Genomic DNA, 15,159 nt, shown 5'->3' on the forward strand with positions numbered 1-15,159 from the left:
AGAAGCAAACAAAGTGAATGAGAGAGGGGTTCTCTCCAGCCATTTTCTGCTGCAGATTTTCTATAGTCAAGAAGCTGTTTATCATATTTACTAATTATATAATTAATGTTTACCATTTTACCATTTCAGTACTTTCTAGAATACAAATAAGCATGATTCACACATTATGGCAAGCCGTGATCTGGTTTGTTTGGTTTTGGTTTATTGTGTAAATTATCGTATAAACACAGCTTCTGTATGCAGTATATCAACCAACTCTTATAAATTTCCCAGACCTGCCATATTTTTCAAAGTCCCACAGCAAAAGTCTGCCTCAGAAAAATCTCAGGCTTCAGTTAGCTGAATTTCATAAATATACTTTGAAAGCTTCATTCAAGATTCCTTCTGGGCATGTTCATGTAATGCCCATTTTATCTATGAAAGATTAATCCTTGTTGCTAGAAGCATGATGGTTTTGCCACCAAAGAAGGGCACAGGCCATGAAATGGCAGCCATATGATAGAATAACAGTCTTAGCCAGATGACCCTTTACTATCTAGGACCTCAGGAATTTGCTTATGCAATGACGGAAGAGCTAAGGAGTAAAGACGTTTCTGAGCATACCTTGCTATCTTTGACAGAGATGTATTCATGCAACGTGAGGCACAAACTATAAATGTGTTTTTCTTGCAGTGGCAGCTGCTGGCCAACGTTGCCCAGAATTGAGCTGTAAAGGGTTTAACACCCAGTGTAAGCATAATTATATCAACATAAAGACAGTGTTATTTGAATGCCTTTTTTGACTGTGCCTATACAAAGACCATTCATTTAGAGCTTCAGAGATGCTGAAGAGCAGGAAGGAGCCACAAAATGTTGTTGCAGGTTGTGTTATGTGATAGATATTGAAACAATATTATCCCTGTTTTGAAATGCGTCTTTATCTTGCTTTCAACTATTGTGTCAGTTCGTGGCTTTCATGAAGTGTCAATTCAGATTTCCTGCTTAGTCGTTATTCCAGCATTCCCCAAACTAGGGGCTCCTCCATAGTATCACAGTGGTTTCTTCTTTATTTCCTTCATTTGCTGCATTTATAAACTGTCTACATAATCTCTCCCTGCTGTGTTATTATCCCAACAGCCCTTTTAGGTATGTTGGGCGAAGAGGTTGTGCCTGAGCTCAGAATTACCCAGTGTCCTTTTTCAATGGGGACTGATGAAACAAGAGGTTGCTGCTTTGGTACAGTGGAAATTTCCTTGTAAGGACAGTGTGGCAGAAAACTGGAAGAACAGGAAAGTAGGGGTGTGAGAAGAGAGGGCAGAGATAGTGAACTTTGGACAAAGTGAAAAGAAGGAAAAGAAAGGGGTCATTAGGGGTATGCATGAACTTGCAACGTGTTTTTATTGTGTGCACCAAACACACACACTGTGGCTGTAAGTTCATCTGGACTATTCCAGGCTAGTCCCAGTCTGGCCAAATGAAGCCTAAAACGTTTTGGATGTTCCAGGATTTGTCTGTGTCAGACTTTCAAGGTAGGCCAGGTCAGAAAGCAAAGTACAGAAGGACTACTGTCGTTGTACTTCATTGTTGCAGGCTATAACAACAGAAAGCCTGACAGAGATTTTCTCTCCTCCTCGTACACCGAGAGAATCAAAGTGAGGCAGTTTTGAGCGTTTCTTCCTCACTTCCTCCTCCCTTTTAGGGCTAAGCAGGTGTTTACCTAAAAGCAGTGGAATACCTTCTCTGAGGCTACCTCCAGAGGGGGTCTTATGGGCAAGCAGGGTGAGTAAGGCAAAACTACTGTGCCTTGCCTCTCTCTCCTCTTCCCTCCTTCAGGGGAAGGCCTCTGCAGCAACCTGCCCGCCTTACCTCTTGGCCCCTGTGCTTGAATTCAAGGGTGGCATAGCCAACTGCTTCACCCATCCCTCTTTCCAGCCCCTTCTCCACAGAGGCCTCCCTGGCTGGGTCCAGACAACTCTTTAGGCAAAAAACGATCTCTATATTTTAAAATATTCAAGCATTATTCCAGAAGTGATTTTTTTTTAAATCTCTTGCAGTCTTGCATGATCACACTTTGTTCATCACATCCCTGAGATAACGTGAGAATACATATGTTTGAGACTTTGCAATAATATAAAACATTTTTAATGCCTTGTTTGCTTGCTTGCTTTCTTGCTTGCTTTTAGCATTCCAAAGTGATACTTGCAATTAGCAAGCCAGTTATATTTCAGTCAAAAAGGCTTTACTATCAAAAATATTTTGAGTAGAATTCTAATTAATGTGGCAGCTTACAGTTTATAATTGGACCTGTGGATTTTGTATTGTGTTGCATCATTGTTTTGAATATTTATTCTAGCAAGAATAGACTTATTATTGAATAGGGTAAGAAGAGTAACTGCTGGTAGCTGATTTAGTAAAATACCCAAATTCCACATTTTTCTGCCCCCTTTTTTGGGGGGGGAAGGAGCAGAGGATTGTTATTTCATCCCTCCGTCCCCCCAGGTAACCAATTTCAAAATCCATTTTTTCTACATTTTGTAACTATTCTTAATTCTTTATATTAGAAAAAATATATTTAGCGAAGCTTAAAAATCTTCTATTGGGAGCAGAAGTGTTTCCATATTCTTAGAACTGTTCTCTGAGGAGGGGATTATTGGATGTATCCTAAAGAAATCTGGCTTGAATCATTTGGAGGTGGGCAATTTACAGGTGTTATGGAAAGTTTGTATTTCTATGTCCTTTACACAGTTGCATTTTGTTACACTTTATTCTTGCTACTGTAGCTTTTAGAAGAAAAGCCTTTTCTCAGTTTCCTTTGCTTTACCCATGGCCATGTTGATTTAGAAAAGGGCAAGTCTACTTCCCTATTTTATTCCTTCTTGTTCCTCTACCCTTGAATTTTCCTCCCTGTCCTTCCATTGGTTATTCCAGTGCTTCTCCACCACCAAAGAGATTAAGTCTCTCAGGTGGAGCTCAACTAAGATTGACCTTTACTTGACCACAAGCATTCGTTGTTGTTGTTCAGTCGTTAAGTCGTGTCCAACTCTTTGTGACCACATGGACCATAGCACACCAGGCCTTCCTGTCCTCCGCTGTCTCCCGGAGTTTACTCAGATTCATGTTCATTGCATCGGTGATGCTATCTAACCATCTCATCCTCTGCTGTCCCCTTCTCCTTTTGCCCTCAGTCTTTCCCAGCATCAGGGGCTTTTCCAGTGAGTCCTCTCTTCGCATTAGATGGCCAAAGTATTTGAGCTTTAGCTTCCGTATCTGTCCTTCCAATGAACAGGGTTGATTTCCTGTAGGATTGACTGATTTGACCTCCTTTCAGTCCAAGGAACTCTTAAGATTCTTCTCCAGCACCACAGTTCAAAAGCATCAGTTCTTTGGCACTCAGCCTTCCTTATGGTCCAACTCTCACAGCCATACCTTACTACTGGGAAAACCATAGCTTTGATTATACAGACCTTTGTCAGCAAGGTGATGTCTCTGCTTTTTAATATGCTGTCTAGGTTTGCCATAGCTTTCCTCCCAAGGAGCAAGCGTCTTGTAATTACATGGCTGCAGTCACCGTCTGCGGTGATCTTGGAGCTCAAGAAAATAAAATCTGTCACTGCTTCCATTTCTTCCCCTTCTATTTGCCAGGAAGTGATGGGGCCAGATGCCATGATCTTACTTTTTTTAATGTTGAGTTTCAAGCCAGCTTTTGCACTCTCCTCTTGCACCCTCATCAAAAGGCTATTTAGTTCCTCTTCACTTTCTGCCATTAGGGTGGTATTGTCCGCATATCTGAGGTGGTTGATATTTCTCCCAGAAATCTTAATTCTGGCTTGTGAGTCATCCAGCCCGGCATTTCTCATGAGGTACTCTGCTTATAAGTAAAATAAGCAGGGTGACAAAATACAGCCTTGTCGTACACCTTTCCCAATTTTGAACCAATCAGTTGTTCCATGTCTGGTTCTAACTGTTGCTCCTGACCCGCATACAGGTTTCTCAGGAGACGGGTAAGGTGGTCTGTTACTCCCATCTCTTTAGGAAGTTTCCACAATTTGTTGTGATCCACACAATCAAAGGCTTTAGCGTAGTCAATGAAGCAGTAGTAGATGTTTTTCTGGAACTCTCTTGCTTTCTCCATGATCCAGCAAATGTTGGCAATTTGATCTCTAGTTCCTCTGCCTCTTCGAAACCCAGCTGGTACTTCTGGTAGTTCTTGGTTCATAAATTGCTGAAGCCTAGCCTGTAGGATTTTGAGCATAACCTTGCTAGCATGTGAAATGACCACAAACATACATTGTTTGAAATCTTCCTGTTTACGTTCCTCAAGCCTTTTGGTAAGTGCCTGTGGTTGTTAAGCACTATGAATCATTGCATTAGCCCTGTTCTTGTTAGTAGCTCTCCTCCTGACCACTAAAGCTTGATGAGGACCAGTTTGGTGTAGTGGTTAAGGCACTGGGCCGGAAACCAGGAGTCTGTGAGTTCTAGTCACCCTTAGGCATGAAAGCCGGCTGGGTGACCTTAGGCCAGTCACTCTCCCTCAGCCCAACTCACCTCACAGGGTTGTTGTTGTGGGGAAAATAGGAGGAGGAGGGACTATGAGGTATGTTCGTGTTATAAAAATAATAAAGGCAGGATATAAAATTAATAAATAAAATAAAAGTCCATCAAGATGCTCCCTGTGCCATTGTTTCTAGGAGAGCCAGTGTGGGGCCATGATGAAGGTGCTGGCCTAGAACCAGGAGGTGGTGAGTTCTAGGCCTACCTTAGGCATGAAAGCTGGCTGGGTTACTTTGAGCCAGTCCCCCTTTCTCGGCCCAACCCACCTCACAGAGTTGTTGTTGTGGGGAAAATAGGAGGCAGAACTATTAGGTATGTTCGCCACCTTGATTTTTATATAAAAAGGTGGAATACCTAAAGGACTCCCTCAATATTTGGAAATTTTGAATTTATTGGACCTGAACACCCTAATTTTACAAAAAAAAAAAAAAAACCCTGCCTGGAACTGCTCAGATGCTACCTTAATAATTCTTAGGTCCTTGATTAGGACTTGAATTATTGAGTTTTCACCAGTCGTTGACAGTGAATCTAATTGTAGATTACCATAATAATAATAATAATAATAATAGTAGTAGTAGTAGTAGTAGTAGTAGTAGTAGTAATATGCCTGGTTTAATAGTGTAAGTGTTAAAGTCTTTCTAAAAGTCTACAAAGAGGTTAGGGAGTGTATTCAAAAAGTTTGGAGAGCCCAAAGAAGATTCAATCCTGAGTCACTGCAAGGCTATACAAATTTTATCAGTGATAATAAGTGGGTTGGAAGGATCATCTAGTAAGAGACATTTTCTCCAGTTTCTTGGGCCCAAGACATTTAGTACCTTCAAGATAATCACCCAGCATATTTTGCATGGAAACCAATTGGAAGCCAAGGTCGTGCTATTAGTACAGGTCCTTTCAGAGACACTGCATTCTGTACCAGTTTTTAAGTAGACCAAAAGGCACATGGCGTCTGTTACACTTGTCAAGCCTAAAGGTTACTAACAGAGTTTTAAGGTCATTTTCTGTCAAGAAGGGATGCAGTCGGCAAATCAACTGAAGCTGATGAAATGCACTACAGGCTGTTACCTCAACCTGGGAAACAGAGATTTCAATTCAAATTCTGTACCTGTTACTTCTGAGACAGTATGACTCCATTCAGAACAAGGAGAAATACCACCCTTCATGGGTTGTGACCCATTCAAAATGAGCACTTCTGTCTTGTCTCATTCGATTTCAGTTTATTATTCCATGTTCAGCACTAGACTCCAAGTCTCCTAATGGTCTCCAAGCAGTTTCACATAGCAGTTGAAAAACCAACTGGAGCAATGAGGAATACCATACAATAGCTCCTGTTTCAAAGCGCAGCAAATTCCGAGCACTATTATTTGAATTCTAATCAAGAAATAGTAATGCAACCACTATAAATAAATATCTCATTTCCTCAGATCTCAGGTAATCCAGAAGGAAAACTACTGAGAGATTTAGAATATATTTCCTCTGTTGATCCTCAGACAAAGATCTTCTACCAAGCCAAAAAACGCAGTCTCAGCCCTATAGCCAATTTGAAGTTGGTCAAATGCGCTGCTTCCATCAGAATTCAACATACTCCCAATCACTTTATCCAATCAGTAAAATTTAGAGATTGGCCTAGGTTAAGAAAATTAGCAACACTTGCAGATAGGGTGAAAAGCAATGATACTTTAATTTAAATTCTGGAATTAGGAGAAGGGTAGCACAGGAATCTCTGTCTTTACTTGCTAGGCCCTCACCCCGGACAGCATTTTGATACAGATTTTTATATCTTTCTTGTACATAGGTAAGCTTAAACTGAAAGGCAATATCAACAAAAGAGAGGAAATTATTATTAGATTTGTATTCCACCTTTTTTATATTTAACTCAAGGCAGCGATTAAAATATTTGTTTTTAATATTTCTGGTTTTCGTTTTGATTTAAGTTTGAAGAATGCAAGAGACCTTGGTAGTTGGCAGTGTAATAAATTCAATAAATTATAGATGAAAAATAAAAGATATAGGCGATAATGACAAGCCCATGCTGCACTGAAATATGTCCCGTGAAACCATAGCTTTAGCTTCTTCTAAACCCTATATGCACTTCTGAATTTCATTGCGGTTATTCGCCTGAATGCTTTTCTTATTTTTGTTCAGAATTCCACCTTATCTATTCTGAGTGCTCCACTTTTGCAAACCTGGTGGAGTTTCAAATAATTTTCTTAATGTGGCATATAGCAGTGAATGGTAAAAAATTAGGAGAGTAAGAAAACCACTGCGGACATGAAATATTTTGTATATGCCTAAATTAATTGGCCGGAATATCTTTTATATGGGTACCAATTGCCATTTAACTTTAGACAATTACATGAATTTTGGGGCTCACATTTATATTAGGTCTGATTCATCATTCCCATTCTCCCCCCTCTTTTTTTTACAGTTTGTGCCGGCACTGAGAACAAATTGAGCTCTTTGTCTGACCTTGAGCAACAATATCGTACACTACGAAAATACTATGAGAACTGTGAGGTGGTAATGGGCAATCTAGAAATCACTAGCATTGAACATAACCGAGATCTCTCCTTTTTACGGGTAAGTGATGTCTCCATTCCTTTAAAACACAAGTAAGCAGACATTTGCTCAGACATTGACGGTCTGAGTCTATGTGGAGATTATGGCTTTAGAGAGATTTGTGGATGGTGTGATAGAGTGATCTTACTAGTGGTGCTCCTGTTCCTTTTTCTTGCGTCCTGCCATGGTCTCTGCTTAGACTGATCTTGCATTTTCTATTTTTAATGTAAGCCTCCCAGTTGCTTTAGAGTTGGCTACCCACTAAATGTTGTAAATAAATAAAGTCCCTCTGGTGGGAGGAGATGGGTGGCAACAAATTTGATAAATAAATAAATAAGCAAGCAAGCAAGCCTTGTGGAATTAGCATGGGTAATTTCATCACCAACCAGAAGTGTCTGTGGTTAGGAAACAGAATAAATACACTTTCCATATGAAGGGAAGCTCCAGGTTGTTTCCCTGTGTTTTCTTAGCAATACTTCAGGGGCTAGATGAAAAAAAATTCCATGGCATGGTAAAAAAGAAGCTATCTTATGTATAGAAATGATTGTTTGCTTCCTCAATGTGTTATATGCTGTTGCTGGTGGTCAGGGTATATTGACAGAAAATAAAGAAACGAGCAAATATCACATAAAAGAGAACTGAAGGCTTATGATTTTGTTTTCCATACAAAATTAGGGCACCTTAAAGTTTAAAAGTATGTACCATTTCAAAGAATATAAATGTATTTTACTGTATGATGGATTTGGTAGAAGATTATGCTAATTATACATGCCACTGGTGCTTTATCAATTCAAAACTACTTTATTTAAACTCCAGAGCATGTCTGTTTTGACAAAGTGAATGGATCTGGACCATGGTTTGGGGGAAGAAGAAAGAGCTTTTTTTCTCCTATAATCTTGCAAGGGGAAATGGTTGTGACTTTTGTTTCAGCAGAACAAGGTGAAACTTTTAGGCAAGCCAGAACTTTATTAGGAAACAAATGTGCAGCATTGTGCAGAAACTAGTGCAAGAACTACTAAGTGATTCTGCTTGAATATTTGGTGTGATTCTGTTATTTTGAATCACAATATGATGAACATACTGTATTGTGAAGATAACATCTTTGTGGAATGTTTTTGCCAAATTTCAGTTATGTTGCAGAGACAGGAATGTGCTCAGGTAAAGATGTTCATAAAAAATAATGATGCCTTTTTAAAAAATGTGATGGAACTTATTGTTGGGAATTGTGATGGAAACACAAGGCTGAACTAACTCACTGGCCTTTTCTGCTAGGCTAGACTAGCTAGTGTGAAAAATTTTAAAATCTTAACCTTCAGCTGAACTCTAGCCAAGGCTAATGTGTAGCCTAGTACAATGCATACTCAGGAATTTGGGGAATTCCAAGGTAACTAATGTGCATGTGTGGTCTAAGCAAATAAGGAATGAGAGAATAAGTAAGCTACTAACAATATATGGTAAGTTTCTTCTACTAACCAACCGTGTGAAACACATACCTTTATTGTGTACTATAATGTCTTAATATAAAAGCTAAATGTCTTGCCTCAGAGAAACACTGTTTAATGAGTTTTTGTGTGCTTGACCAGACTCTGCAGACTCTTAATAAAGAATTTTAGAGACTTTTAAAACCGCGTCTTGACTGAATAGAGGAATGGTCCCGAACTCATCGCTTATGTGACTGAAAAAGTTTCTGAGGTTGTGTCAGGGTTTTTTTTTCAACCACTGTGGTGACTCCACTGGGATGACACATACCATTGCAACATTCTGCTCACTGCCAAGGAACACCACCTCAGACCAAGACCCTGCCAGCATCAAGGTGAATTCGCCTATCTGGGTCTCTTGGTCAGGGAGGTGATCCCAGCGTAGCAGTTAATGTAGTTGGGACATTTGTCCGTAAGTGTCCAGTGTAGATATATCTATAAAACTGCATGCAGGGGTTAGCCCACTGAGTGAGGGTGTGAATACTTTCCCTTTGTGTTTTCCTGCCATAAACCAGGGCTGAGTTTGGACTGTTCCTCAGCCATCCCCTCTTCTTTGCCTAGGCAAAGCTATTGACACATTGAAATAGGAAAACAACAGAGGAATACCAGAGTGTCTGTAGGGATTGTGTGAAGGAGCTTTCCGTGTGGTTGAAGCTCAGGAAAAATGGGCGGAAGAGCCAGTAAGCCACCCAGAGGAACTGTGTTAGTACAGTTTTTTACAGACCTGGAGACAAGGATGGGTGCTAGTTCAGCTGGGGATGAATAAAAGCATACATGTACTCTTTGCCATCAAGTTGCAGATAATGAATACTGGCTGGAATGGGGAATGTACCAAATTGGTTGGATGAGAAAGCCATTATGGCCCCGTTGAGGACTCAACACATTCCTTATGTGGATGGACAAAGATGTCTCCAGACCCATCAAGTCTGCATCCACAGTCCTTTCACTGCAGGGAATATTGTCCTTTGGCAACAGTCTATCCCTTCTTTCTGCCAAGATGCAGCTAGAGTCATTAGAAAAGTCCGGACCATGATTAGAACTCACAAACCCATCTAGGCAGACATAGGTGAACTCCTGGATGCTTTATTAATTGCTGATGAGAAAGCTAAAGGGTTTGATGCTACTGCCAAGGTAGCAGAAAAACAGAAGAGATTGCCATGCCCAAAGAAAACCGCCTGTGGAATTATGATGCCCAAGGGGATTGTACAACTATGAACAAAGTATAGAAGTTCTCTTGGTTGTCATGGAAAGCTTGCCCCAAAACCAATCAACAGGTCACAATTCCATACAATTCAGCAGCAGCCAGATGAAAATCTAGATAAGTTTTATATTAGGCTCCCAGAGGGAGCGAAACAGTTCGCTCAGCTGGATCCAGAAAATGAGAAATACCTGAGAGTTATAGCAGCTGCCCTTGTTAATCATTCTGCTATAGACATCTGTTATTATTTTCAGCAATATTGTCCAAGATGAAACATGCCTGAACTGAGAGGGATTATAACACAAAAGTTTGAAGGGAGAGGAATGCTGAGATTGCTCAGGAATGTTTCTCCAACCCTAGCTTGGTCAATGCAGAAAATGCCTAGGATAAGAAACAGGGTAATGGTCAGGTGGCACTATGGACCAATTTGTACAATTGATGTTTTTATGCCTTCCTACTGTGGTTTTGCTACCTAAGACATTACAATTGGGAGACTCAATTGTGGTCTGTCATGGCCCGAATGACAATTAGAGTAATCGTAGCAATCACAGAATTTAGCACTCCATGTTTTTTCCCTCCCTAGTCACTAACCCACATCATAGGGTTTTTTTTGGTTTTTTTGTTAACAATGCTAGCAGGATAGCTGCCAGGAATCCATTATCTGTAGCTCAGTGGAACTCCAGAGGATTTTAGGATTGCCGAACTTTACTTTATAATCTGGGCTTTTGCCAGATTTGATTTATACACATAATACATGCACACGCACACGCACACACACTTGAAATATTCCAGTTGTCCTGGCTCAGGCAACATAAAGACAAAGGGTAAGAGAAGATGATGCCAGTGGTAAAAGAATGGGGGTTGATCACCTCTTACTTGTCAAAACTCGTAATGGGCCTCCAGAAAAATAAGTGGATGACTAACTTGTACATATATGCTTGTATATATAGAATGGCTCCCAGACATGTTTCTAATCAATATCAGGCCTTGAGAGAATTTATTTTTTAAAAACAGAGTCCTCTGCTGTTCCTTGTAGTTTTACTGATCTGAAATGACAAAATACAAAATGCTGAGTGTATTTTGAGGTTGATAAACTTAAAGAAACATGAGCAGCAGGTGGCAAATCTATAGATTCTCACTATGTTCGTTTTTGCTAGCAATGGTTCCTAAATAATACATCTTTTTGTTTATTTTTACCTGAGATTGCCCCCTCACAGATGTCTCAGCAAAAATAGCATCTCCAGTTAATGTGATAAATTATATCCATTAGCATATAAAGAAAAACAACCAAGGAAAACACATACTTGAAGGGAGGGGAAAAATAAGTAAAAGGTAGCATGTTTATGGTAATCATTTGACATTCATTAGCCTAAGGATGCTTATTTCATTGTTTTAAAAAATGCTTCAGTGACCCAGTTTTTTAAAAAAAGATCAAACCGATTGTTACTTTGAACTTGGAAAATTAATCTTATTCTTTCTAGGCGCATGTTCTCCTGATATGAAATGGGCTCCAAAAACAACTATAATAATAATTTACAACTATAGTGAAGTCATAAGTGTGTACAATGCTTTAGATCAGTGTTTCTTAAACTTTTTTCTCTCAGGACCCCTCGCCACTTTTAAAAACTATGGGGGACCCCAAAAGACCTTTTGTTTGTATAGGTTATATTTATTGATATTTACTGTATTAAAATTAAAATTAAAATTAAAATAAATATTATTTATTGTATCATGTAAAAATAACAATATTAACCCATCAGATATTAACATAAAATATTTTTCATGAAAAAACCCTATATTTTTTTAACAAATAAAAAGTAATAATGAGAAGAGTGACATTTGCAAGTATCTTCAATATCTGGCAAATAATTTTGATTTCCCTGAGAGGGCCTTGGGTGACCCCCAGGGGTCCTCAGACCACACTTTAAGAAACACTGCTTTAGAGAATGCAGCACTGGACAGGCATTTGCTGTGAGGAACTAAATATTAAGTTTGGGTGAAGCAACTCACCCAATTACTCTGTAGTGATCTGTACTGTGGAGATGATGTGATTCACTACACAAAGGGAAAGGGAGACCTGATTCAATTCATTGAAGCACTTTGATTGCCTTAAGCCTCTTTGATATACCGTTTGAGAGAAGTCTTTTCTCAGCCTTCTCCAGGGTGTCCACTGAGGGTGGCTTCTTTCAGCCTTGCCATGTAGCAGAGAAAGAGGTCTAAAGCAGAGCAACTGGAAGCAACTTGGTTGTTTTGCTTCTCTCTTTGAAGCAAGAGGACCACAGTGCTTCACAAAGTAAGCTCAAGGGGGTGCTTTGTTTGTTTCTTAGTCAAAGGGAAATATTTTTTTTTAATTTTTTTTATTTATATTTATTTATCAAATTTCGCCACCGCCCATCTCCCCCCGACTCTGGGTGGTTTGCAATAAAGCTAAAAAATTAAAATACAATAAAACCACAATAATACATAAAAACATAAACATAAATACAAAATATAAATTTAAAATAGAATCTAGATAGCAGATAAAAGTTCTAATTCAATTCATGTATATATGAGGACCACATTAAGGCGCCAGCCATCCCCAAGAATGACTACGCCCCTTCCTGCCCCACGCAAGATGGCAGAGCCAGGTCTTCAACTTTTTCCAGAAGGTCAGAAGACAGTGGGCTGGCCTCACCTCTGGGGGAAGAGTGTTCCAAAGGGCAGGAGCCACTGCCGAGAAGGCCTGCTTCCTGGACCCCGCCAGATTGAATTCTCTTCCAGACGGGGTCCGTAACATGCCCTCTCTGCATGACCAGGTGGGATGGGGTGATATAATGGGGATGAGATGGTCCCTCAGGAAACCTGGCCCCATGCCATGTAGGGCTTAAAGGTAATAACCAACACCTTGAATTGGACCTGGAAGCAAACTGGTACCCAATGCAGCTCTCGCAGCAAAAGTGTTACATGTGCCAATCTTGGGGCACCTAAAATTGCCTACATTCTGGACCAGCTGTAGCTTCTGGACACTCTTCAAGGGTAGCCCCACGTAGAGCGCATTGCAGTAGTCTGTATGGGAGATGACTAGGGCATGAGAGACTGTTCGGAGGGCCTCCCAATCCAGGAAAGGGTGTAACTAGTGTACAACACAAAGTTGAGCAAAGGCCCTCCTGGCCACAGCTGCCACCTGCTCTTTGAGCAGGAGTCCTGAGTCCAGGAGGACCCCCAGATTCTGCACCGGGTCTGTCTGGGGCAGTGCAACCTCATCCAGAACCAAAGATGATAAATTCCTGGATATAGAGAAGCCATTAACCCACAGCCTCTCCATCTTGCCAGGGTTCAGCTGAAGTCTGTTGTTCCCCAACCAGCCCCCCACAGCCTCCAGACACTGAGAGAGGGTGGTCACAGCATCACATCACCCAGGATGGAGATGTATAATTGGGTATCATCAGCATATTGATGATACCTCATCCCGTGGTGACGGATGATCTCACCCAGTGGTTTCATGTAGATGTTGAAAAGGAGCAGAGAGAGTATGGAACCTTGCAGCACCCTGCAAAGGAGGGGCCGTGGGTCGGATCTCTCACTCCCTATCCACACCGATTGGGACCGGCCCTGGAGGAAGGAGGTGAACCAGTGCAGAACCACGCCGCCCACCCCCAACTCCCTGAGTCACCCAAAAGGGTACCGTGGTCGATGGTATTGAAAGCCACTAAGAGGTCAAGAAGAGCAAGGATGGATGCACTGCCCCCATCCTGCTCCTGCCAGAGATCATCCATAAGTGCGACCAATGCTGTTTCCGTCCCATATCCGGCAGGTATCCCTTCACAACTTTGCAGAGCCTTATTAGACGTAAAAAGGCAACAGGATAGAAGGAAGATGACAACAAGGGGAATATTTTTCATTCAGTTCAGCAATTCAGTAGAGGATGCAACTTAATCAAAGACTCTATCAGAGGCTTTATAGAAAAAGCAGGTTTTGAATGGAGCAGGCGGGAGTCATCTGGGTGTTCCAGATGGAGTTGTAGAGGTAACATGTATTGGCCACCAACATGTCGCCAACTCAATCATACTTTTATTTGCACTCCAAATTGGCCACAGGGCAAGAATTTCTGTAGGAACAGCCTTTACCTGGTTTGAGTTTCCTTTGGAAGAAGGTTCCTAGAGTCTTGTGATATTTTATATTTTAATTTGTTGACAATTACAGGCCAAGCATTACAGATACACAGTGTAAAGGACTGTGATTGACAGTGATATCCAATGCCTCTCATCAGATCTCCAAAAAAAATGCAGACCAACCAAAGTGCAAGCTGACTTCCAAAATCTGTGAGCTAATCTTGTATTTCTAGTTGCATTGAGGGGGATTAAGAGCAAGTCAGCTCCTGCAACTGCTTCCTAATTTTGTGGACTGTTTATCAGTGATTTTCCCAAAATAACATTGCTGTGACTTCTTTGCCATAGAACATTTTCAGTCATTTCCAGTCATTTTCATCAAATTCACTTTTTCCCATTTCCTCCCTCCAGTTCCTATGTTATTGTAAACACGAATTCTATGCAAGTCCTTCAAGAACATGACTTTGTTGATGGGGAAGAGGGGCATAGCTAACATATGTGCTGTGGAACTATTTCCCACAGCAGCTTGGGGAAACAGTATATTTGAAGTAAAATATAAGAAAATAGAGTGGTGCCCTTGGAAAATACTGATTAGAAGGAAAAAGAGGCAAAATGAGTGTTTTTTTTCAAAAAGAAGAGTCTGACAACCTTATGACAAAAAATAATTAAATGATATTCAGCTGTGTAGGTCATCTAATTGTTTGATGTCTTTGTTAAGATTTTGTAACTTCGTTGATTAACTGCTGTCATGTTTTTTCTCATGAGATGTCATCATGGAATCTTCAGTTAGTACAGAGTATTTTCTTGAAACTGAGAGGAGCACACTTACCTAGTTGCAGCTGAGGAATTAGTCCAAAAGCTCATTAGTTTGTCAATTTTCTATTTTCCTTCTGCAATATAGATATATGCATTCGTTTTTCTCAAACATTAGGCCACACAGTCTTATTCCAAGTTAGTTGACGCAGAGCTGTTAGAATTTTAACAGCCTCTTCTGCAGTTCAGAGACTATTTCATTTACACCTAGTGCTTTCCTATTTGATAGCTGGTCTGTTGCCTGTCATACCTCATTTTCTAGTGGAGTTGGTTTCTGAATATACTGTCTCTTTACAGTTGTTTATCATTATATAAACTAATTTTAAAGGGTTTCAGTATAGTCTTTCCAACTTTCTTTAACTTAATTTGTCCCTAAAAGATATTTTCCATGATTATAATTATACTTGAGCATTCCTGTATAAGCTGTACATTTTCCATGATGTCTCTGACTGTATTCAAAATATTTCTCATTTTCCTTTTCTTGTTACATTCCTTT

The 15,159-nt window shown here is 40.3% G+C and overlaps 1 protein-coding gene across 1 annotated transcript in view; it reads left to right on the forward strand.

Moving 5' to 3' along the window:
• The first annotated feature begins 5,469 nt into the window (after window positions 1-5,469).
• ERBB4 (erb-b2 receptor tyrosine kinase 4) overlaps window positions 5,470-15,159 on the forward strand; it is a 559,265-nt gene continuing 549,575 nt past the window's right edge. The window contains exons 1-2 of the mRNA XM_063303051.1: window positions 5,470-5,500; window positions 6,956-7,107. Coding sequence (XP_063159121.1) covers window positions 5,470-5,500; window positions 6,956-7,107 — 183 coding nt within the window. The remainder of the gene's footprint in view (window positions 5,501-6,955; window positions 7,108-15,159) is intronic.

This window comes from Candoia aspera, chromosome 1 (assembly GCF_035149785.1).
Source record: "Candoia aspera isolate rCanAsp1 chromosome 1, rCanAsp1.hap2, whole genome shotgun sequence".
Classification (NCBI taxonomy): Eukaryota; Metazoa; Chordata; class Lepidosauria; order Squamata; family Boidae; genus Candoia; species Candoia aspera.